Genomic DNA, 24,270 nt, shown 5'->3' with positions numbered 1-24,270 from the left:
CAACTTGAAGAGCGCAGAGCCAGACAGGGGGGCCCTGCTGGGTGTGGGAGCTGGAGCACGGCAGGGTCCCCGCCGGCCCTCGACCCCTGCGGGAGGGGACGCCTGTGGCAGGCAGGCCGTGTGGAGCTGCAGGGCACCCTCTCGTTTTCTGTCTTCCCGCTCCTGGCCGGCGCTCGTAGCGCTTCTCTCTTGCTCCGGGGTGATGCCACGTTCCTAGCCCTTCTGGAGCCCGTGTCCCCCTTTGCCCCATGCAAGGCTCCCCGTTTCAAGTGGGTGACAGTGTGGTGAGTGCCTGGGAACCTGGGCTGTGGGGTAGCAGCCTGACCCTGCCACTTCCTGGCTGCAGGGCTCGGGCAGGTTATCCGCAGGGTAACGCCTCCTACCTGGCACAGTTGTGGTGAGGATGTGGTGGAGGTGAAGTGCCCAGGTGAGGCCCTGCTCTCGGGCACAGGCCCAGCCCAGAGCCTGGCCGAATGGAGAGGGCTCCCCCAGCCCTGGAAACCGCCAAGTGCCACGCACGTGGGAAGCACCTTCGCTTGGGGGCAGTCAGCACACTGAGAATGAGGGAATGACTTGTTCTAAGGGCTGGGATCAGCAGCCGTGGGCCACAGTTCACAGGTGTTTCCCACTGGGGAAGCTGGCTGTCCACTCTTGCCTTTCCTGTCAGTCTTTCTGGTTTGCACATGCACACGGGTTCCCCCTACACCGAGGTCGCTTGAATCTGAAATCATCCAGTGTCTGTGGGCTGCAGTCTGATAAGCCCCATGGCTCCTCTGTCAAGGATTCATAAACCTCGAAGGATGACTCAGTTACGTTTGCCAGCAGACAGCAGTGCTTGAGCACTAGCTGAACACCTCATGGTGTTTCCACGGTGTGCTTCAAGGAGCCATGGGACTAGGGGATGTCCAGCTGCCTTTGAAAGGTCCCAGCGATTGCTGGACTTGCCCCACTGTCACCTCGCACCCTTTAAAGTCTGGCTGACACACAACCCACCTGTAGGCTGGGGCCATTCTGGCTACGCCCTCTCTCCCACCCAGCCGTCACGCCCATCCTCTGCTGGGAGAAAGGGTCCACGCGTCCCCGGCTGTCAGCTCCTCAGGAGGGACAAAGTGGCTGCGAGTTTGGGCTTGTGGGGTGATTTGGCAGAGCCTTTGTTTGACGACTGTTGATCAAGCCCAGGTGTGCGGACCTAATGTTTACAGAATCCTGGTTGACTCAGGCTGGAATGAAGAAAATGGATATTCAGGGGAGTAGGGAGGTGGCACTGGATAATCCAAAAGCCATTTGTTTAGGGCTTGGAGCCAGAGATAAGTAAGGTATTTTTGCAGATCTCCCTAAATCAGCCAGACAGGAATTTTTTTAATGTGTGCCTACAGTGTATATTGGTGGCCCCAGGGACTGAACAGTCCATGAAACTCAGCTCAAACATCTGTGGGCCATCTGGAGACTCAGGGCAGTCACGGAGGATGCCAAAAATGAAAGGGATCTTGGAGATTCATGCCCATTTTTTAGACGGGAATCTGAAAGCAAGGTCACTTGGCTGCTTCGTGATGGAGTTGAGATCACAATCCAGGGCTCCAAACTGTAAGGGAGTGGTCCTCACACTTTCCTGGTCATTAGAATGATCTGGGGATCCTGTGAATATGAAGATTCCCAGGCTGTCTCCCGAGGAATTCTGATTTAACAGTGAGGTGGAAAATACGTGTTCTTCACAAACCGCTCAGAAAACTCTGGTGAAGGTGGTCTTCACCATCCTCTGAGATATGTTGCTCTAAAGGAAAGAGCATTTGCTTCTTAGGCTGATAGAGAAGTACCTTTGCACTTCCCAGAGTCATGTGAGCAGGTCAGTAGCTGTGCAAGGAACAGGTGGAGATGCACACAGCTCTGGGTAAACCCAGGCTTGAAAGCTGGTGGCAAGTCACTGGTGTCAGAAGACGTGACAGGCTCACACTCTCTGTCCTGGAAGGCTGTGCCATCTGGATATAGTGCGGCCCTGGGCAGCCTTTAGGTCACACACGCCTCCTTGTCCCTGTCTGCAAACTGGCTCTGATTGTGGTAGAAGGTAATGATCTGCAGGACTAGATTACTGTGAGTATTAGCACGAGGCATGGAAAGCCAGCCCAGGACTCGGTAAATGGCAGGTTCCCTCATTACTAATTGCTCGGGGAGGGAGGGGGGCAGGCCTCTGCCCAATGTCTTCTTAGAACAGGCTTCTGCTGGGGGTTTCCTCTGAGGACAGGTGTTCTAATTCTGCAGCTTCAGAAAGGGGACAGGTCCTTCCAGCCCCAGGGTCGCCAGGATGCAGCCACCCCCTTCTGCAGAGCAGCTGTCATCGTGGTACCTAGCCTAGGGGTGCCTTTCTCTGGCACCCCTCTCCTGCCCCCCACTCCCACTCAGGTCTTTGCATCTCTGGGAGGTTTCAGTGATGAGTGAGTTCAGACTGAATAGGGACTGCTTCTCTCCATTTCCTGGAGCTGGAGACTGAGGCCCTCTGAGGCAAAGAAGGCTTGTTCTGTAACCCCTGCCCCTGCCTGTGCGAGGGCCAGAGCTCCCAGCCCCAGCAGGCTGAGGTCCGTGCCTGGACTTCCTTCCAGGAGCCGGTCCTGTAGGGAACCAGGAAGCCGCTGCCTTGGCCAGGGCGTGCCACTTCCCTGTCCTGTTCTGGCCAGATTTGCTGCAGATCAGGTCAGCCCGACCTCCCCCCTCACCATCGGTGCGCCTGATGCTGTGCAAACCGTGCTGGGCATGGTTGGGGGAGAGAGGAGGGCCTCGTCTGGCCCCGCTTCAGCCTGGGGAAGGTTTGCAGCATGGGGGCGTGGGAAGGCTGAGGGTGCGTGCACTCAGGGCACGTTAGTGCATATGTAGGACAGTGTGGCTGGAAAAACACAGCTTCCGAGCTGGGCAAAGAGGGGACTGGATGGCGTGCCTGGGCTGCAGAGAGAGTTCGGGGAAATCTAAAGGAGTGTGGCCCCACGGTTGTGGCACCCTCCCAGCAGTGAACGCTTTGTGGGAGCTGGTGTGTGCGGCATGCTCAGGTGTGTGAGCTGTGTGTGTGCTGGGTGCGCACACAAACACACAGGGAGAGAGTGCTGACCCAGGAGGCCACGATCTGGGCTCAGATCCCAGCTCTGTGGCCGCTGAGCTCGGACCGTGGGCCACACCCCCCCCCCATCAACACACACACACACACACACACCCCATCAATACACACAGATCCCAGCTCTGTGGCTGCTGAGCTCAGACTGTGGGCCACACACACACACACACCGCATCAGCACATACACACCCCATCAACACAGACACACACACACACCTCATCAACACACACAGATCCCAGCTCTGTGGCTGCTGAGCTCGGACCATGGGCCACACACACACACACCCCATCAACACACACACACCCCATCAACACAGACACACACACACACACACACACACACACACCCCGTCAACACACACAGATCCCAGCTCTGTGGCCGCTGAGCTCAGACCTTGGGCAACACACACAGACACACACACACACACACCCCCCCCCCGTCAACACACACATACACACAGATCCCAGCTCTGGGCCGCTGAGCTTGGACCTTGGGCAACACACACACACACACACACCCCGTTGGACAGGGAGAACATGGACACACACACAGACATACACATCCCAGCACTGTGGCTGCTGAGCTCAGACCTTGGGCAACACACACACACACACACACCCCGTCTGGCAGGGAGAACATGGCCTTTCTTCCTGCCTTCCTAACCCTGGCGTCTCTGGAGGGCATGTGCGGGCCCGCGGTACGTGGCATGGAGCAGCATGGGTCAGGGACGGCCTGCAGCTGGCCTCTGGGCGCCCCGCCGAGGAGGGTGGGAGCGAGGGGAGGGGGCCGCCCGTGGCTGCAGAGGAGCTGGTCTGGTAATGGCTTCTAAATAATCCCATCTGCCGCCCAGCCACTGGAATTTCTGACGGTGTCCGCTGCCTGCCGAGGGGGCCATGGCCCTCCCCGTGCAGCTGCCGCCTGCTCTTTTGAAGCCGGGCCCTCCCCAGGCCTCTGCTCCCCTGCCCTGGGCCTGCATTCCTTGGTTGCCGGAGGCACACTTCTGAGAAGGGCCCCATGCCCGGCCCAGGCCCTCTGCAGGGGGCAGGCCCTGTCAGACCCGCCCTGCCCCCAGCAGCAGCGGGAGGCTCCACACAGGGCCCCCGGAGCGCCCCAACCCTGAGCGGCGCCTTCTGCTGCACACTCCCCTCGTCGCCACAATCAGGACCGGGTTCACGATCGCGACCCCGGGTCTGACTCCTAGGCCAGGGTCTGGAAACAAACCCTCTTATGCACCCCGAGACTGAGTGCACATGATGTCCCACAGGATCAGGGGGTACAGGTGTCCCCAGTCACCACGCGAAATCACACTCAGAGCAGCCCCGCTCACCCAGGCCGCGGGGACCAGGGTGGAAGACGGGCTGAGCCCTGAGGTGAAGCTCACCCTGAACCACTGCGCTCTTACCCCAGACTCAGCGCTGGTGAAAACCAGCGTGTGGTTTTCCCTCCACGAGGAGCTTCCTGGCTAGACCCCACCCTGCGCTGCCCCCGGGATGGGGGCCCACACTGCGGTCTGCCCTCTGAAGCGACTGCGGCATCAGCCATCACCTTGCCCCGGGAAGGAAGCGTTTTGCTCCCCGCAGCTCCACCAGGAGGTGGGCGGTGCCCATACCTGGAAGCGGGGCTGAGAGGAGCATGGGCGAGCAGCCTGGTTCCCACCGAGACAGGACTGGGGGCGCTTGCCCAGAAAGTCTCCGCAGGAAGGACTGGGTTGGGATGTGGAGGATTACAAAAGTTTTAAAGCCCCGGAGGCTCTGTGCTTTGCTTTTTCCTTAAGATGTGTTCCCTGTCATTGTTCAGTGTTTGTTGGGTTTCAGTCCAGTCAGTTCAGTCGTTCAGTCGTGTCCGACTCTCCGCGACCCCATGAATCACAGCACACCAGGCCTCCCTGTCCATCACCAACTCCCGGAGTTCACTCAAAACTCACATCCATCGAGTCGGTGATGCCATCCAGCCATCTCATTCTCTGTCGTCCCCGTCTCCTCCCACCCCCAATCCCTCCCAGCATCAGAGTCTTTTCCAGTGAGTCAACTCGTCGCATGAGGTAGCCAAAGTATTGGAGTTTCAGCTTTAGCATCAGTCCTTCCAATGAACACCCAGGATCGATCTCCTTTAGAATGGACTGGTTGGATCTCCTTGCAGTCCAAGCGGCTCTCAAGAGTCTTTTCCAGCACCACAGTTCAAAAGCATCAATTCTTCAGCGATCAGCTTTCTTCACAGTCCAACTCTCACATCCATACATGACCACTGGAAAAACCATAGCCTTGACTAGACGGACCTTTGTGGTAAAGTAATGTCTCTGCTTTTTAATATGCTGTCTATGTTGGTCATAACTTTCCTTGCAAGGAGTAAGCGTCTTTTAATTTCATGGCTGCAGTCAGCATCTGCAATGATTTTGGAGCCCAAAAAAAAAAAAAGTCTGACACTGTTTTCACTGTTTCCCCATCTATTTCCCATGACGTGATGCGACGAGATGCCATGATCTTAGTTTTCTGAATGTTGAGCTTCAAACCAACTTTTTCACTCTCCTCTTTCACTTTCATCAAGAGGCTTTTTAGTACCTCTTTACTTTCTGCCATAAGGGTGGTGTCATCTGCATATCTGAGGTTATTGATATTTCTCCCGGCAATCTTGATTCCAGCTTGTGCTTCTTCCAGCCCAGCAGCATTCTCATGATGTACTCTGCATATCAGTTACATAAGCAGGGTGGCAATATATAGCCTTGACGTACTCCTCTTCCTATTTGGAACCAGTCTGTTGTTTCATGTCCAGTTCTAACTGTTGCTTCCTGACCTGCATACAGATTTCTCAAGAGGCAGGTCAGGTGGTCTGGTGTTCCCATCTCTTTCAGAATTTTCCACAGTTTATTGTGATCCACATTTTCACAGGCTTTGGCATAGTCAATGAAGCAGAAATAGATGTTTTTCTGGAACTCACTTGCTTTTTCCATGATCCAGCAGATGTTGGCAATTTGATCTCTGGTTCCTCTGTCTTTTCTAAAACCAGCTTGAACATCTGGAAGTTCACGGTTCACATATTGCTGAAGCCTGGCTTGGAGAATTTTGAGCATGACTTTACTAGCGTGTGAGATGAGTGCAATTGTGAGGTAGTTTGAGCATTCTTTGGCATTGCCTTTCTTTGGGATTGGAATGAAAACTGACCTTTTCCAGTCCTGTGGCCACTGCTGAGTTTTCCAAATTTGCTGGCATATTGAGTGCAGTACTTTCACAGCATCATCTTTCAGGATTTGAAATAGCTCCACTGGAATTCCATCACCTCCACTAGCTTTGTTCGTAGTGATGCTCTCTAAGGCCCACTTGACTTCACATTCCAAGATGTCTGGCTCTAGGTGAGTGATCACACCATCGTGATTATCTTGGCCGTGAAGATCTTTTTTGTACAGTTCTTCTATGTATTCTTGCCACCTCTTCTTAATATCCTCTGCTTCTGTTAGGTCCATACTATTTCTGTCCTTTATCGAGCCCATCTTTGCATGAAATGTTCCCTTAATATCTCTAATTTTCTTAAAGAGATCTCTAGTCTTTCCTGTTCCATTGTTTTCCTCTATTTCTTTACGTTGATTGCTGAGGAAGGCTTTCTTATCTCTCCTTGCTATTCTTTGGAACTCTGCATTCAGATGCTTATATCTTTCCTTTCCTCCTTTGCTTTTCGCTTCTCTTCTTTTCACAGTTGTTTGTAAGGCCTCCCCAGACAGCCATTTTACTTTTTTGCATTTCTTTTCCATGGGGATGGTCTTGATCCCTGTCTCCTGTGCAATGTCACGAACCTCCATCCAGAGTTCATCAGGCACTCTATCTATCAGATCTACTCCCTTAAATCTATTTCTCACTTCCACCGTATAATCATAAGAGACTTGATTTAGGTCATATCTGAATGGTCTAGTGGCTTTCCCACTTTCTTCAATTTAAGTCTGAATTTGGCAATAAGGAGTTCATGATCTGAGCCACAGTCAGCTCCCAGTCTTGTTTTTGCTGACTGTACAGAGCTTCTCCATGTTTGGCTGCAAAGAATATAATCAATCTGATTTCGGTGTTGACCATCTGGTGATGTCCATGTGTAGAGTCTTCTCTTGTGTTGTTGGAAGAGGGTGTTTGCTATGACCAGTGCGTTCTCTTGGCAAAACTCTTTTTATTAGTCTTTGCCCTGCTTTATTCCGTATTACAAGGCCAAATTTGCCTGTTACCCTAGGTGTTTTTTGACTTCCTACTTTTGCCTTCCTGTTCCCAAAAATGAAAAGGACATCTTTTTTGGATATTAGTTCTAAAAGGTCTTGTAGGTCTTCATAGAACCGTTCAACTTTGGCTTCTTCAGCATTACTGGTTGGGGCAGAGACTTGGATTACTGTGATATTGAATGGTTTGCCTTGGAAACAAACAGAGATCATTTTGTCGTTTTTGAGATTCCATCCAAGTACTGCATTTCAGACTCTTTTGTTGACCATGATGGCTACTCCATTTCTTCTAAGAGATTCCTGCCCACGGTAGTAGATATAATGGTCATCTGAGTTAAATTTACCCATTCCAGTCCATTTTAGTTCACTGATTCCTAGAATGTCGACGTTCACTCTTGCCATCTCTTTATTGACCACTTCCAATTTGTCTTGATTCATGGACCTAACATTCCAGGTTCCTATGCACTATTGCTCTTTACAGCATCAGCCCTTGCTTCTATCACCAGGCACATCCACAACTGTGTGGTGTTTTTGCTTTGGCTCCATCCCTTCATTCTTTCTGGAGTTATTTCTCCACTGATCTCCAGTAGCATATTGGGCACTTACTGACCTGGGGAGTTCCTCTTTCAGTGTCCTGTCATTTTGCCTTTTCATACTGTTCATGGGGTTCTCAAGGCAAGAATACTGAAGTGGTTTGCCATTCCCTTCTCCACTGGACCACATTCTGTCAGACCTCTGTTGTTGGGTTTAGTTTTTTTAAAATCAGAGAACAGTGTAAGGTGGGGGCTCCGAAGAGCATGAATTCTGGGGACAGATTGTTTGGATTCACATTTTGGCTCTGTCACTGGCTCTGGCCCCACGTAAGTCATTTAAACCCTCCCAGTCTTCATCTGGGCTTCCCAGGTAGCACCAGTGGTAGAGACCTTGTCTGCCAGGACCGGAGATGTGAAAGATGGCAATTCGATCCCTGGGTCAGGAAGATCCCCTGGAGGAGGGCATGGCTACCCCCGCCAGTATTCTTGCCTGGAGGATCCCATGGACAGAGGAGCCTGGCGGGCTACAGTCCATGGGGTTGCAAAGAGTCAGACACGACTGAAACGACTTAGCACAGCGCACACAGTCTCAGCTTATCTGTACAATGAGTGTAATAATTGCTTTACTGTGGGACTTTGATAAGATCATGCATGCCACGTGCTTAGAAAGTGGCAGCAGTAAATATTCACAGATACTTACTATAGCTGTTATTAAAACATAAGTCATGCCCATTGTAGACAATATGTATGTGAAAAAGGAACAGAGGAAATCACCGCGGTGCCATCACTTTGACATTCTTTATTTGCTTATTTTACTTATCTAGTATTTATGGCTGTGCTGGGTCTTCATTTCTGCGTGCAGGCTTTCTCTCTAGTTGCAGTGAATGGGGGCGCTCTCTGGTTGCAGTGTGTTGGCTTCTCCTTGCAGTGGCTTCTCTTGTTGCAGAGCGCGGGCTCTAGGCAAACAGGCTTTCGTAATTGCAGTGCATGGGCTCGGTAGTTGCAGCTCTGGGGCTTTAGAGCACTGGCTCAGTAGTTACGAAGCATGCGCCTAGTTGTCCCATGGATGTGGGATTCTCCTGGATAGACCAGGGATCAAACTTGTGTCCCCTGCATGGGCAGGCGGACTCTTCAACACAGAGGCACCAGGGAAGCCCTCTGCCTATTTTATTTTTAAATCAGTGAGCATGAATAAAAATTTGAAAGATGCAAAAGGATTTACAGAGAAAAGTTTCCTTGATCTGTCTCTTGTGACCTAATTCTTCCCAGTGAAAACCCATGTTATCAATTTCTTAAGAATTTCTTTTGGAGCCCACTCCCTTACCCTCTCCATATGTACGGACATGCATGTGTGCTAAGTCACTTAAGTCGTGTTGGACTCTTTGTGACACTGTAGCCTGCCAGGCTTCTCTGTCCGTGGGATTCTCCAGGCAAGAATACTGGAGTGGGTTGCCATGCCCTCCTCCAGGGGATCTTCCTGACCCTGGGATCAAACCTGGGTCTCCTCCATTGCAGGCGGGGTGGCTCAGATGGTAGAGTCTGTCTGCAATGCAGGAGACCCGAGTTCTATCCCTAAGTTAAAAGATCCCCTGGAGAAGGAAATGGGGACCCACTGCAGTATTCTTACCTGGAGAATCCCATGGACAGAGGAGCCTGGCAGGCTACAGTCCTTGGGGTCACAAAGAGTCAGACAGGACTGAGCAGCTAACACTTTCTTTACCACTAGTGCCACCTGGGAAGCCCATGTATAGACAGACACATACCCTAAGTCAGTCGAGGACTGAGAATACACTTACTGTTCTGTGCCTTGCACTGTTCCCCTAAGCAGTAGGTCTTGGGCACAGAAATACCTCACTTTTGTTTACCATTGTATGGTGGTGGTTCAGTCGATAAGCTGTGTCCGACTCTCGCAATCCCATGAACTGTAGCCTGCTGGGCTCCTCTGTCCATGGGATTCTCCAGGCAAGAATACTGGAGTGGGTTGCCATTTGCTTCTCCAGGGGATCTTCCTGACCCAGGAATCAAACCCCGGTCTCCTGCATTACAGGCAGATTCTTTACTGACTGAGCTATGAGGGAAGCCTTATGGTGTTTCATTAAATATGTTATGTGAATCCCATAGAAATGGAATTCATGGATCAGTGGGGGAGGGGTACGAAGTGTGTGTTAGTGTGGGGAGGAGGGCCCCCCGCTGCTCTGAGCGCCCCTCCCTGATCTTGGCTCCTTGGCACGTGCAGATCCTGAATTGTGTGGCATCACTGACCGATCGCCTGTTCCAGGGACCCAGAGGCATCTCTCGTTCCCGCCCAGACCTCGGGGCTCAGCCCCAGCCCTTGCAGGCCCAGCCTGCAGAGGGGCCTCCTCCTGCCTGAAGGGGAGGCCGGGGGAGGGCAGCTGGCCCCTTTCCCGAGGACCTGGCCCCGGGCCGGCATGAGCTCACGCCTGGAGCTAGCCCAGCCTCACAGCCTTGCACCTGAGCTGGCTGCCCGTGCCCCTTTCTCCCAGCTTGGGCCGTTGCAGTTGGTCCCAGGCACAGACACGTCCTGCCAGCCCAGAGGGGCTCCCCGAGGCTGCAACCCCTGGGCAGGGCCCTGGGGAGCAGCCTCCCCTCTGTCCACTGAGGGCGGATCTCCTCTCCTCCTCGGCACCTGGGTTGAGTGTCTTGGCTGAGCTGATGGCATTTGTTGATGGAGAGAGGGACTGTTATGGAAATAGTCCCGGCCAGTTCAGGTGGAGGTGGAAAGCATTTGGTTGCCCAGGCAACGGACAACCTTGGCGGAGTGGAAAAAAAGGTTTATGTAAGGAAATTGCCGTGGTTTTCTCTCCTCTGGTAAACTTTGCCTGCAGACTCCTTCCTCCTCCCTTCTTCCCTGGACAGGAGCGCCAGGGGCAACTCTGCCCCCTGAGGACTCCACTCAGTTCACACTTGCTGAGTTTTTGCCGGGGGGCCTGGCCCTGTGCACAGCTCTGGAAATGCAGAGGGCGGTCAGGCCTGACGGTGTGAGACTATCAGATCTGGAGTCAGATCTCCTGGGTTCACACGTCATTTTGGCCACTCGGCTGTGTGACCTTAAGCAAGTTCCTCGACTCCTCTGTGCCGCACTTTTCTATCAAGTAGAAATAGCATTGGTAACATGTACCTTCCAGGGCTATAGAGGGGATGAAAAGTCACTAGCTTGCCTAAGGCCCTTGGAACAGTGGTTGGTGCATAAAGAAGCACCAACCAAAGAAGTGATAAGTGCTATGTTTTCGTTGCTCTAGCTACCATCATTCTACCCAGATGAGCCAAGCAAATGACAGGCCACTCGTGCCCGGGCTGGGCTTCATCTTGAATCTTTTCAACTGGAAGGCAGAGTTGACTTCTTGGTCCTTTGACAGTGGCCAAGCCCAATGTTTGGGCCTCAGAAACAAACATGAACAATGGTGTTCTTAGAACTGAGGTTCTGGGACCAATCCTTTCATGGGGAGGGATTTTATTAAAGTCCTTTGAAACGTCTCACCCTCATTGTTTTTCTTGCATAGATTTCTTTAAGGTTTTATTTATTTGGTTAGTCATTTCTGGCTGTTCTGGGGCTTTCTCTAGTTGCAGCCGTCCGGCCACTCCTCTCAATGGCACTCATAACTCCCTTGGTTTCGGAGCACAGGCTCTAGGTGCGCCGCACATTTAAGTAATTGTGGCCACGGGCTTAGTGGCCCCTTGGCATGAAGGATCTTCCCAGACCAGGGATAGAACCAGTGTCCCCTGCATTTCAAGGCAGACTCTTAACCACTGGACCACCAGGGAAGCTCCTCCTATAGATTTTTAAAAGATATTTTTTGGGGGGAGGCAGATATTTTTTTTTTTCTGCCCCAGCCTTAGATTGGACTGAATGGTGGGGGATGGCCCAGAGAGGTAAGTGGCTAGCCCAAGGTCACACGGCCAGGCGTGGCAGAACTGAGTCTGTCTCTGCCCGTCTGCCCCCAGCTCTTCTGCTCAGGTCCAGCCGGGCCTCCGTTTCCCGATGGCTGTGCCCGAGGGTCCCCCTTGCCCTTTCCTGACAGCCCCTCCCCTGGGAGTGGACACAGGTGTGGCTCCCCAGCAGCTCCACGCGCACCCTCGGGAAAGAGGCTGGCTTTGTTGAGGGGCCAGCAGCTGGGGCCGTTTGAGTTTCCATTAAGCTGTTTCCGCGCCTTGGGCGGGAGCAGGAGGCTCGGCATTTAAAGGTCACCCGCCTTTTGAAGCTGCAGTGACATTAATAGCTTGGGAAGAAAACAAGCCTGTACGGCCCGGAGGACAAGGCGCCTCTGTTGGGGCTGCCACCCCCCCAACCCCGCCCTGTGCCGGGCACTCACACACACATACACACCCGGACACTCACACACTCAGCTCCTGACAGCCTCTCTCTGTCGCTTGTTCCCCCCTTCCGCTCTCCCCCTTTGGGGCCTCTCCAGCTCAGAAGCCAAGAAGCTCGGGCAGACTTCCCTGTGCCCTGCCCCCACCACATCCGAGGTGACAGTTGCAGAGGGAGGCAGACGCCCCAGGCCCAGCGGTCTCTCCGTGATTGCAGCCGTCACCCGCTTGAGCTTTCCCCAGGACTTAGCAGTGGTTACACAAGCATCCCATGGGTCATATGACCTCCTTCCGGCCCTGCTGGCCTTTGCAGCCTGGATTCCTAATGAGACAAAATAAGCCTGGGCCTGGTCTTCTCATACGGGAAATGGAACAGCTGGCAAGCAGGGCGTACCTTGTGTGCCAGTTCTAATCACTCGGTGGTGGCTTGTCCAGAGCGCCGGGCTGAACAGGCTTCTGAGGCCGTGCGGGCTGCAGAGGACAATGCCTTGATGGATTAGTGATGTCTGCCATGGACGCCGGGTAGAAGTGAGTGGCATGTGTGCCTTGTGTTTCCCACCTTGAGAATAAATTAGCCTGAAACCCTCCCCATCTTGTATTCTGAGACCTCTGGGGCCGCGGGGGGGCTCCCATCCCCTTTCAACATGAGGGAGTGGGGGTGGAGCTGATCCTCTGGTCCCTGGGAGAAGCCGCTCTGTTTCCTTTCCTGGGAGCAGCTGTGGCCCGAGCCCTCAGATACCACCTAGTGGCCTGGCACGGCGGTGCCATTGGGCTGGGCCCAGATCTTATTAGGCAAGAAGGGACAGCGCATCCCACTGACAGCACAGCAGCTCAGATAGATCACAAGATCTGGCCTGTCCCTCAGCCCTGGGGGTTTTCAGAGAAGAGAGCTGGGGGTGTGCAGGGACACGGCCGGCCTCGGGTAGTCTCTCCAGAATGACAGAAGAATTGGTAGGGGGGTTGGGGGTGGGGGGTGATGCAGAACAGTGCTCGCCATGGGGGCCTCTGGCATCCCAGCCCCGCACCTCCTATGCCAACCACCGCCTTTTGGGGTTGAGTCCTGGCCTTCTCAGGAGGCAGTAGAATTTCAATTCAGGTCTTGGAGGAGGGTCGATCTCCTGCCCGCCAGAGCTGGAGCTGTCGTTGGCTTGGAAAGAAGACCGACCTGCCATCTGCCTGGTGTGCCAGGGAGGAGGCCCTCAGGCCAAGTGGTAGGGGCACAGGTCCCTGAACTGCGTCTCGGGGCTGCCCTGGCCTCGGTCGATTCGTCCATGAGGTGGGGCGATATTGTACACGCTGTGTAAGTGATAGGCTTGCTGTGAGCAGTAAATGAAAATGTGGAAGAGAACGGGCTTTGAAAATGAGGAAAGCACCCCGTCCCCACCATTGCGATGAGCTGGGGGAGGAAGACGGAATGAGAATCCACAGTTGCTGCGCTCCCAACTTCTTTCCTTCCCATCTGATAAGTTATGTTGGAGATGCTGTTGGACACCTGTGTGGAGGCTGCAGGTCGGCCATGCGGTGTGGGGTTGAAGGGTGTGTTCCTGGGAGGCTTCACGGCAAGAGAAATTTGGGAGGCAACATTCGGCATGTTGTTGTTCAGTCGCTCAGTCGTGTCTGACTCTTTGTGACCCCGGGCACCACAGCAGGCCAGGCCTCCCTGTCCCTCACCATCTCTCAGAGTTTGCCCAAGTTCATGCCCATTGCACTGGTGATGCCATCCGGCTATCTCATCCTCTGACGCCCTCTTCTCCTTCTGCCCTCAATCTTTCCCAGCATCAGGGACTTTTCCAGTTTGGCATGTAGATAGTATTTAATGATGTGGGACTAGATAAGATCACTAAAGGTGTAAGTGTAGCTCTGGAAAAGGGCCACGACCTGGGCTGGAAGTCACAGCATTCTGTCTTGTCAGATACTTCCTATGTTCAGAACCTGTGTAAGTTCTATCACAACACCCCTTCCATGTAGGTGTTATCTCAACTTTGACACATGAGGAAGCTGAGGTTTAGAGAAGAGAAGTGATTTCTCGAAGTCACACAGCCTTTCCAGAACCAGGCAGAACTGGTACCAGGATTCTGGCTCCTGGACTCTCCCCTCCTCAACGTGAGCCCTACCTGGCTTTGCCTGGCCCTGCAGGAGACTCGCTGGGATGACCTTGGGTGAAGTCAGGAGAATGACTCTTGGGCAGCTGGCCCACCTCCCTGGGCCAGGCCTGGAGTGACTCAGGCCTTGGCTGTCTGCACATGCTTGGAGGGAAGCTTGGCTGCCTGCCGCCCCTGTCAGGCCTGGGTTCCCTTCTGGGGAGGTTGGGTGGCCTGGCTCCCTGGGGCCTGGGGGAGGACAGGTGTGGGGTTCTGCCTCCCATTCCCCAGGTTGCTCACAAGCTGTGAGTTCAGGTGAGCTTTGGAGCCACCTGAAGGTGTCTAACGGGCTCAGCAGGTTCGACTCACTTCCTTTTTCAGCAGTCAGGGGTTATCTCCCTCTGTTTCCCTGCCAGTGCCCCATAGCCAGGATTCAGAGAGGTGGAGGAGTGATTTCCTTAAGGTCACGGAGCTGGTTCTGGGGTGGAGCCAGCAGACCCCCTCCCTGCACCCACTCCCAAGCTGTCTGGGGCCCCTTTCCTCTGTGGAACAGCAGTCTGGCCATGCCCAGTCCCCTGAGCCTTTCTGAGGATCCAGGGCTCCTAGACTTGCAAGCCTGACTTGGCGTTTTGGGCTTTTAGGAAGTGGGTGCCTAATATTGGCCTCTTTACATGCTGGCTGTGTGACTCTGTGCAAGTTACCTGACTTCTCTGAATTGGTTTCCATAGCTATGAGATGGAGATGATAACATCTATCTCTGGAGTTGTAAAAGATTACACGTGAAAACACCTGGCATGAGCACGTGACCCTGTCTCCTGCCTTTATTTTTCCATGTGTTTTAAGTGGCTTTTCATTTCAGCTGTGCTGGTTGCAGACGGCAGCCTGGCATGGATGTCTCTGACCCGAGGACAGTCCTTCTCCTTGCTGCCAGCCACACTGGCCAAGCCTCAGTCTTGACCTCAGCTTCTGCATTTGAGCTCAGTGAGGGGTGGGTGGTGGGTGGGGTGCCCTGAGAAGCGGGAGCTCTCACTTCCTCGCCTGTGTTAAAGGCATTCTGGTTTGGAAGGTCCATGGGTCCTTGCAGAGTCCTGTGAAAATGGCATTTCTGCACATTGCATCCTGTTTCCCTGTATTTTCCATTACTGTTTCAGAGCCACCTTCTCCTCATCCACGGAAACACCCTTTGATGGAAAAGTTGAGGCTTTGCCACTCCTCGCACTGTGCCTTGGGCATCTCCTCTGGTCTTGGGTCTCATCTCTTCATCTGTAATGTGGAGCAGCCTATGGGGCTGGCTTAGAGTTTTCGGCTTGTTTACATGTCAGAGCAGACACACAGAAGGGCTCTTTTTCAAGGCTTTGCACTGGGGGTAAATGGAAGTGGGCGCTGGGGCTGTGGGGTCTCCAGCTGCCCAGGGAAGCCGGCCTCCCCCAGGGCCGCGAGGATCAGGATCGCCTTCCTGAGGGCTGACAGAATTCTGGGGGTGATACCCAGATGCAGGGGAAGGCTCCCCTAGAAGCCCCTACCCCATCAGCTCTGGGATCACTTGGCTGGGATGCCAGCCGCCCCTGGCTCTGCGCCAGCCTCCTGGGGCAGTAGCAACGACAGTCACGCAGCTAACCATGTTCCAGGCAGCGTGCTCAGGATTATCCTGTTAATTCTCACTGAAGCCCCACTCGTATAGGTGAGGTCCTGGGCGCAGAGAGGAGAGGGTGCGGGACGAGATCCTGCAGCTGGAGTGGCAGAGAGGAGGGGTGCAGCTTGGGGCTGAATCGGGGCACTTGTGTCAATGGTAGGAGGGCGAGAATGCCTTGTGGGGGCTTCCCGACACTGAGGCCCAGAGGCCGAGGGACCTGTTGAGAGGGCTGCTAACAGGGAAAACGTGGTCCCCGTCATCTCCCTTCTTCCTCTGTCGGGGTGGATCAGGTCCTGGCCTCTTTCTCCAAGGTACTGCCTTTTGGCAATGTGAGAACTGGGTCCCTCAATCTCTCGCAGATTACTCAAGGGGGAGGCTGAAGGTGGCTTTGCTGCAGAGGCATTAGCACCAGGCACTGACCCCTATGTGTGATGACAGCAGACTGGCAGTCCCGGTCTGCCACCCGGGCCCCCAGGGCACTGGCTTCTGGGGCCTCCTGGCCCGCAGGTCCTAGTTGGAGGCCTCAGGGCACGTTTCCAGAACCCAGGACAAAGACAGCCACCAGGGTGGAGCCCCACTTTGGAGGACATTTTGGCAGCATCCCCTGACCTTCCAGTGTGTCAGGGGTGATGGGAGGCGTGGCTGTGGGCACTGGGGTGTCCAAAGCTGGCCGTGGGAGGCCACGTCATACTTGGCTTCCTTCCTGTGCTCATTCTCATAACAGATTTCTTGGACTGGCCATTTGAGGTCACTCCTCTGTGCTTCCTTGTGAGATGGCTTTGGCCTCTCTGAGCTGTGACTTGCTCATCTAGGCAAGAGATGGGGTGGAGGAGGCTGGATAATAAATCACACTTAACCCAGTCATCAGAATCCTATTCAGGCATTAAAAATCATGAAGTAGATCTCTGTGTTCTGACATAAGAAGATGGCTACAATCAATTATTAAGTGGAAAAAAACAAGTTGCATAGTAGAATTTATGGTTTGATCACATTTGAGTAAAATGGATTCATGCATATGGTAGTATACGCGTAGAAAAAAGTAGATGTAGGCATGTGCTGTGCTGTTCTCAGTGGCTTCAGTCATGTCCAACTGTCTGCGGTCCGTGGACTGTAGCCCAACAGGCTCCTCTGTCCATGGAATTTTCCAGGCAAAAACACTGGAGTGGGTTGCCATGCCCTCCTCCAGGGGATCTTCCCAACCCAGGGATCGAACCCACATTCTTTACTGCTGAGCCACCGGGGAAGCCCAGATATGGAGTGTTAACTGGTTTTCTCTGTGGTGGGAGGCGATGAGAGTTCTCTAACATAGTGTCCAGGGGCTGCCTGGGGCCCATGTGCTTCTAGATTTGAATACAGCCTGCCTCCCAGGGACTAGGCAGACACCGACCCAGCAAGTCCCAGAACAGGAGACCCAGACAATTTCCACATCCCTCGGAGGAGGTGGAGAGCTGAAGGACATAAAAATCTCAGCACGGTGGTACTGGAAGGGCTAGGAGGACAGTATGAAGTCCTGTTTTACCTGTGAGAGGACTGACCTAAAGGGACAGAAGGAGCCAGAGAGGAGTCTCTTCTGACCTTGGGGTGAGGGAGGGCACTTTCACTGCCCCTTCCACACCCTCTGGTCTAGTTTTCTTTCCATCATCAGTTAACTGTCGAGATGATGGCAAGGAAGAACCTCGCACTGTTTTGCTCACACTGGCATTTATCTATCAGCTGTTAGGATGATGACCTAACATTAGAGAAGTCTTAGGAATATCCTTTGATGCAACAGCCCCTTAAAATAAAGCTGGCACTTTTCTACAATTAGCAAAATCACTGTACATCCTGGGATAAGCCTGAGAAAAGTCAGAACTTGATGGTTTTAGACACATTCAACACTCAGTTGACGGCACTAACGGAAATGTGACCTTGGTCGTGATTGACACCCTGGTTCTGAGTGGGCTGCTCAGTGTTCTGCTGCGGGTTTTGCGGAGGTCTGCGCAAAATGGGAGGCAGGATAGTGGGGCGCTGAGGGTGGGGGCTGAGGCAAGCAGCGACTGGATGGGGCTGGAGACCAGAGCGGGGCACAGCCTGTGCAGAAGCCACGTGCCCCAGTCACGTCCCCGCAAGTGCTGGGCAGTGTGCATAACGGTTGAGACCAGTGGCTGAGGGGCCACAGAAAGAAGTAGAAGTGAACGTGTGAGTCTCAGTCGTGTCCGACTCTTTGGGACCCCATGGACTGTAGTCCGCCAGCCTCCTCTGTCCATGGGATTCTCCAGGCAGGGATAGCGGAGTGGGCTGCCATTCCCTTCTCTAGGGGATCTTCCCAACCCAGGGATTGAACCCCCGTCTCTGGCATTGCAGGCAGATTCTTTACCATCTGAGCCACCAGGGAAGCCCCTCAGGGGCCACAGCCCGGGGTTCAAATCCCTACCTCCTCCACTTTCTCAGGTCTGTGCCTCAGTTTTCCCATCTGCATAAGGGGAACCCACCTCCTATCAGGGAAATAGGTAGGATGCAAGCCCTTGTTAATTAGGAAAGAGCTATAGCTGTGTAAGTACCATAGGTGGAGAGAAAACAGAAAGCAGCAGTTCTCCCGGCGGGGTGGCCCTGGGGTTGGGAATCGCCCTAACCCCCTTGATTAGCATCCCGCGCTGGAACGGGCTGCGTTCCCGCTGACTCTGCCTCCCTCGGTTTCAGGTGCGATGGTCCGTGGAGCCGGCCCCAGGATGCTCCCCGGGTGTGGATGACCGAGCCGCCAGCCCCCTTCGGATGCTGCGCCGCAGTCTCCTGACCCGGGGACCCCGCCCGGCGCGGGCCTGAGCTTGCGAGCAGCCACGGCGCAGGGACCCGGGGGAAGGGGCTCGGCACCTGCGGGAAACATTCTCCCCCAGCGACTCGGCAAGATGACCAGCCTGTTCCGCCGGAGCAGCGGCGGCGGGGGCGCGGCGGGCGCTCGCGGGGCCGGGGCCGGGGCCGGCGCGGCCGCCTCGCAGGAGCTCAACAACAGCCGGCCGGCCCGCCAGGTGCGCCGCCTCGAGTTCAACCAGGCCATGGACGACTTCACGACCATGTTCCCCAACATGGACTACGACATCATCGAGTGCGTGCTGCGCGCCAACAGCGGCGCCGTGGACGCCACCATCGACCAGCTGCTGCAGATGAACCTGGAGGCGGGCGGGGGCGGCGTCTACGAGGACAGCTCCGACTCGGAGGACAGCATACCCCCAGAGGTAGGGGCGCCGCACGACTGGTCCTTCAGCAGGAGCTTCAACAACTTGTTTGAACCTCTTAGAGGACTTGAGTTATATTCCTGTCTGGGTTCCACCTGGGGAAACTGGTACCCAAGTCAGCCCAGTGGCCTTGGTTTCCGGGGGAAATCAGGCAGTCGCTCAGCAAACACTGAGCACCTTCTCAGGGTTGTGCCAGGCATTTGCTAGCCCCTGGATCAGGGGTTATCAGAGTCAAGGAGCTTGTTCAAAATGTAGACACGTGGGTCCCACCCCAAAATATTGAATCACCTCTCCAGGCTGGTGCTGTCTGGTCTGTGTTTGTGGAGTCTTGGGGTCCACTTAGGCTGGCACAGAGTTTCTGCTCTCATCAGAGTTCACAGTCCCAGGAGGACTAGAGGCAGGGGTCTGGCAGTGGCCGTCCACAGGAGTGAGTGCTTAGATGGGGAGAACGGAAGCAGCAGAGAGTAAGAAATGGCTGCCCAGAGGAAGAGTGAAGAAGAAGGAAAAGTGTGCAGAGGCGGAATAGAGCAAGAGTCCTTAGGAGCTGGCAGCAGGACCTCTGTCAGGTTCCTCGAGTGAGCAGAGAGCAGGAGGCCTTGTGGCTGAGAAAGAAGGGAGAATGCTCTAGAGCAGCGGGAACCAGGGGAGACAGGTGACACGTCAGGCTTGCAAGTTCAGTTCCTTTGACGGAGGCATGAGGGATGCTCAGGCAGTTGTTTCCTTTCTTCAGGGAGGTGGCTGGGGGAGAAGGGACCCACCCACCACCTTGGCCCACCTGCTGGGTGTGGCCAGGCCTCCGTGACTCCTCCAAGAGTTCACATCTGGCCTCCCACCCTTGGTAGGACCTGCAGTCCTGGGCCCAGAAGGAGCACCCGGAGTCTTTCAGCAGAGGGTCACTGCCTGCAGAGGCACCTGGCATGTATAGCCATGGTTCTTCCAAGAACATTCCGTTCCCAGATGGGACGACCCAGCTGATTGGATTCAGCTCTGCTGTTCGCTGAGTCCCAGCCTGGGCCAGGCACCATCTTATATGCTTTAGATGTATCATTGCTTCGAATCTTCACACACTTCATGAGGTTGCATTGTCATTGCCCCGTTTACAGTGAGAAACCTAGACCCTGGTATGGCCTCAGGGTCCTTCTGAACACAGCCCTACAGGTGGCCGTTCTCCATTAATCAGAGTCATCCTGCCGGGCAAAGCCTCCTCGCTCTTCCTCCTATTGGGGTGCTGCCTGGGCGTTCTCTCTCTGGGTGGAGGAGAAGCTCTGTGGACAGTGACATCTGGCTCATCCCTCTGTCACCCACAGCACCCAGGACAGTCATTGTACATAGCAGGTGCTTGGGGAGTGTTTGTTGAATGACTAAATGTTGCTGCTGTCTTGGCACAGCTTTCTTTAGTCTCTTTTCCTGGGAGAGCACACCTTGGCTCTGCTTGGATCAGCCAGTGGATCCTCTTTGAGAAGAGGAGGTGTGTGTGTGTTTGCAGATACCGCCTTTAATTGTGAGCTGGAAGGAAAGTTCTCTGCAAACACTGACCCCTTCCACAGTCTTGTTTGTCCTGATGGTCTGGCAGGTAGGATCGTGTTCCCCGCCTTGTTCACGGCACCCACAGACCCCCGTGACCCTCTGTAAAGCTCCCCTGATGCCCTCGATAGGCCCGCACTGTGTGTGCTTCTGTTTTTCTAAGTATCTGGCTTTCCAGATGGAGCCCCTTCTCAGCAGCCCCCTTGGCTGTTTCCCCAGGCCTCATCTTTGGAGCTCTGCGTGGGCCCATCAGCAGGCAGTTCCTGAGCCAGCGGAAAGTGCTGCGGAAAATTTATGAGCAGCAGCTGGGCTGACAATAACTGCTGACTGGAAAAAGCCCCCTCTCTGGGGGCTGATGAATGGTGGGCTGGCCTGGGGGTATCCTCGCCACAGAGAAATGTCTCCCATCAGATAAATGGCCTGGACCCTGGCCCCCAGAGCACCTGGGAGGCATCTATCACCCACACGGGGCTAAGCTGGGAGGCCTCAGAACCAGCACCCTTAGAGCCAGAAGGACAACCTCACTGTGGCTTTCGTGGGATTGCGAGGGGAGCGGGAGGCCAGAAGCACGATTGGGGTTACTTCTCCCCGAAGACTGGGGGTCAGCCTTTCCAGAGTGTGCCTGGCCTGCTGTCTGCCTTCTTGCTTCATCCTGCTCCGGGAGCCTCTGATGGGCGTCTGGTTCTTGGAGCCCCTGGAGGCCGCGCTAAGGGGCAGGAGCGGCTGAGGAGAAAGACCTCACCGCCCGCTCCTGTGCGGCGGGCTGCGGAGGCCTCAGGGGCAACTGCTGCGGGCCTCAGTCAGAGGGACCCCCACAGCTTCCCTCTGGGAACAGCTGCTTCGGAACTCGCCCCTCCTCGCCCGTCTGCCTCAGACCGGCTTCCGTGGGCCAGGCTGGCCGCCGAGGGGCGGCCGTGGGCGCTCCGCCCCTTAGAGCCGTGGGGCCCCGGGAACGAGGACTGGGTCTCAGCGTGCTCTCGCTCACGCTCCTTTCCTTGTGGAAATTCGGGGTAAGGAGAGCTGTGGCCCGAAAGGCAGCTACCGTCTTTTTTTTTTCCTGCAAAAGCATCTGTTTAAATACTTTCCGCCTCAAAGGAAAGAACGTTAGTGCATTCCAGAGCAGGAGGCCTCCTTGGGTCAGGCTGGCTGGGTGTGTACAAAGCGTGGCACTGTGTGCGTGATCGTGGTACGGTGGTGCGCACAGATGCCTTCCAAACCATGAGGCAGTATGTGTAGGTGTGCGTGCATGCTCGCTCACCTACTCTCCCCCCCGCCGTGGTGGCCCTGCTGAGACTGGCTGGGTGTGCAGAGGCTTCTTAGTGGTGACTTGTGCAGACTCTCTTGGGATTCAGATCTGGGGCCAGTTGACAGCCTCCAAGCCCTTTGTGTGTCCCTTGGTCTTGGAGGTGAGATAGGCACAGAGCTGGGGAAGGGCTTGGGTGGGGACTGTGTGGCCTGGGCTCTCCAGGTGGTGGCTTCCTGCTGCTCCAGACTGCACTGGGGAAGGGTTCAAATCAGTCCATGCAGCAGGAAGCCTGGCCTTTGCCCAGCCCTCGGCCTCGCTTGCCCCCTTTCTCTGGCCCCTGGATGAGGAGAGGAGTCCGTGAGGAAGGGCCTGGGCCCCACTTTGCTGTTCTTTGCCCTGAGACTCCAGCCTGGGTGTGCCGGCATTGTGTCCGAAGGAGGGACTCCTGCTATAGACACCACATCCAAGTTAGAGACTCAGTTCCAGAAACAGTGTGTAACTTTTGCCGTGTTCATCAGTCAGCCTGTGCCTCAGTTTCCTCATCTGTAAAATGGGGGTGATGATCCATAACCTACTTTGCCAAGTTGTTCGAGCTTAAGGTGAGTTCATCGATGTGGAAATTCTTTGAGAGAGGGTAGGAATGATGTTAAAGCTATTTACCAAAAGTGACACATGAACAGAAGCGTTCACAAGGCACAAGTGGGCAGCTCAGTGAAGTCTCACCAGCACTCGGGTCAAGAAGCATCAGCAGAGCCTGGAATCCCCCTTATGCCCCTTCTCAGCCTCCCCATCCCCAGAGGTCACACTGCTCCAAATGCGATCCCTGTGAAGTTGTTTTGCCTGGTTTTGAACCTTGCTTGGATGGCTCTGAGCATTCCTCCGGGGACATGTGCATTCATGTCTGCTGTGTGTGTTGGGATCGTGGGCTCAGAGGTAGCCTGTGTGCTGAGTGCCAGTGCAGGAAGCCAGACAGTTTTGCAGAGTGGTGGTTGTATCACTTTCCACTCCCACCAGCAGTAGTGGAGCTCCCTGACTGCATATCCTCGCCCACACTTGATTTTTTGTCTGTGTTATTTCAGTTCAAGGAAGGGTTGTTAATATTTCTCTCTTTGTTGTCTCTGATGCAGATTTTGGAGAGGACCTTGGAACCCGATAGCTCTGATGAGGAGCCCCCGCCCGTGTACTCCCCACCTGCCTACCACATGCACGTGTTGGACAGGCCTTACCCCCTGGCTCCCCCCACTCCACCTCCCCGGTAAGAATCTCCCCCCAGAGTGCAAGACAAGGGGCAGGAGGATCGGGGTTGGGATTGAGTACAACAAGCCCAGAGGGCAGCTTGGCTGGGTCCCTCCATATTCCACCTGGAACAGGCCTCTACTGCAGCAAAACACAATTTAGCTAGAACCCAAGGAGAATTTTCAAGCTCTAAGGATTCCAAGAACAGACATCCACTAAATTCCTACTCTGGGCTAGGCTGTGCTAAAAAACCCAGCAGGACACAGAGTTAAACAAGGCTCAGCCTTCACTTTCTGGGAGTTTATAGTCGAGGGAGACGCAGAGTGGAGGAGACAGACACCTGGAAGGTGTACTGGCGCTTCCCCTCCTGTGCTCATGGCAGACATCACTAACTGATCACCATGCTCCTGCCGGCTCAGGTAAGCCGGAACCTCAGAATCCTCTGCAACACAGCGCTCACTCCCAGACAGGCATCAATAATCAATGACGTGGATATTTGGGGTTCTAGGGAGATTGTGGGGATGAGCGAGTAAGTCTCTTTTTCTAGGGTAATTTGATAATCGGAAGCAGAACAGTAGACTGCTGGTGCCTGGAGACTTTCTCCAGGTCAGGGACTCTGTAATTTAGAAGTTTAAAGTCAAGCTGGTCTCTGAAGTGCTGGTTTCTGGGCTCTGCATCGAGGTGGGGCTTCCGGTGTCCTTGCCTGGAAATCCCATGGACAGAGGAGCCTGGTAGTCCACAGTCCACAGTCAGACACGACTGACCAACTATCACACTTTCCCTGGTGGCTCAGGTGGTAAAGAATCCGCCTGCCAATGCAGAAGACTCGGGTTCCATCCCTGGGTCGGGAAGATCCCCTGGAGAAGGAAATGGCAACGCGCTGCAGTATTCTTGCCTGGAAAACCCCATGGACAGAGGAGCCTGGCAGGCTCTAGTCCATGGGGTTGCAGAGTTGGATGTGACTTAGCGACTAAACAGCAACAACAAGCGTTTGAGGTGGCTGTTGAAACTGAAGTTTCTCCTTGTCCTGGAGCTGCTTGTCCTGAGAATGACTGAGGCCTGGGATGGGGAGGGGTGGGGGGACTGATCTTGCCTTCTGGGGATCCTGGGAGTCCTAGGCAGTAGTAGTGGAAAACTGTGATCATCCAGGCATAGCTAACAATAACAACTATCATTATTAAGCACCCTT

General features: G+C 54.5%; 1 protein-coding gene across 3 annotated transcripts in view; it reads left to right on the top strand.

Annotated features, from left to right (window-relative positions):
- CUEDC1 (CUE domain containing 1) overlaps positions 1-24,270 on the top strand; it is an 88,392-nt gene that overhangs the window by 48,062 nt on the left and 16,060 nt on the right. For 2 of the 3 annotated variants that reach the window (XM_055399190.2, XM_055399205.2), the window contains exons 2-3: positions 18,543-19,075; positions 22,973-23,100. In XM_055399190.2, coding sequence (XP_055255165.2) covers positions 18,749-19,075; positions 22,973-23,100 — 455 coding nt within the window. In that variant the 5' untranslated portion in view covers positions 18,543-18,748. Of the gene's footprint in view, positions 1-12,449; positions 12,678-18,542; positions 19,076-22,972; positions 23,101-24,270 lie in introns of those variants that run through there. The other variant, XM_055399199.2, reaches the window with a different exon arrangement.

The sequence above is a fragment of the Moschus berezovskii genome, chromosome 20 (genome assembly GCF_049115385.1).
Source record: "Moschus berezovskii isolate FMDL1 chromosome 20, NW_MosBer_1.0, whole genome shotgun sequence".
NCBI classification, from domain to species: Eukaryota; Metazoa; Chordata; class Mammalia; order Artiodactyla; family Moschidae; genus Moschus; species Moschus berezovskii.
This window is presented reverse-complemented; position numbering and strand designations above follow the sequence as displayed.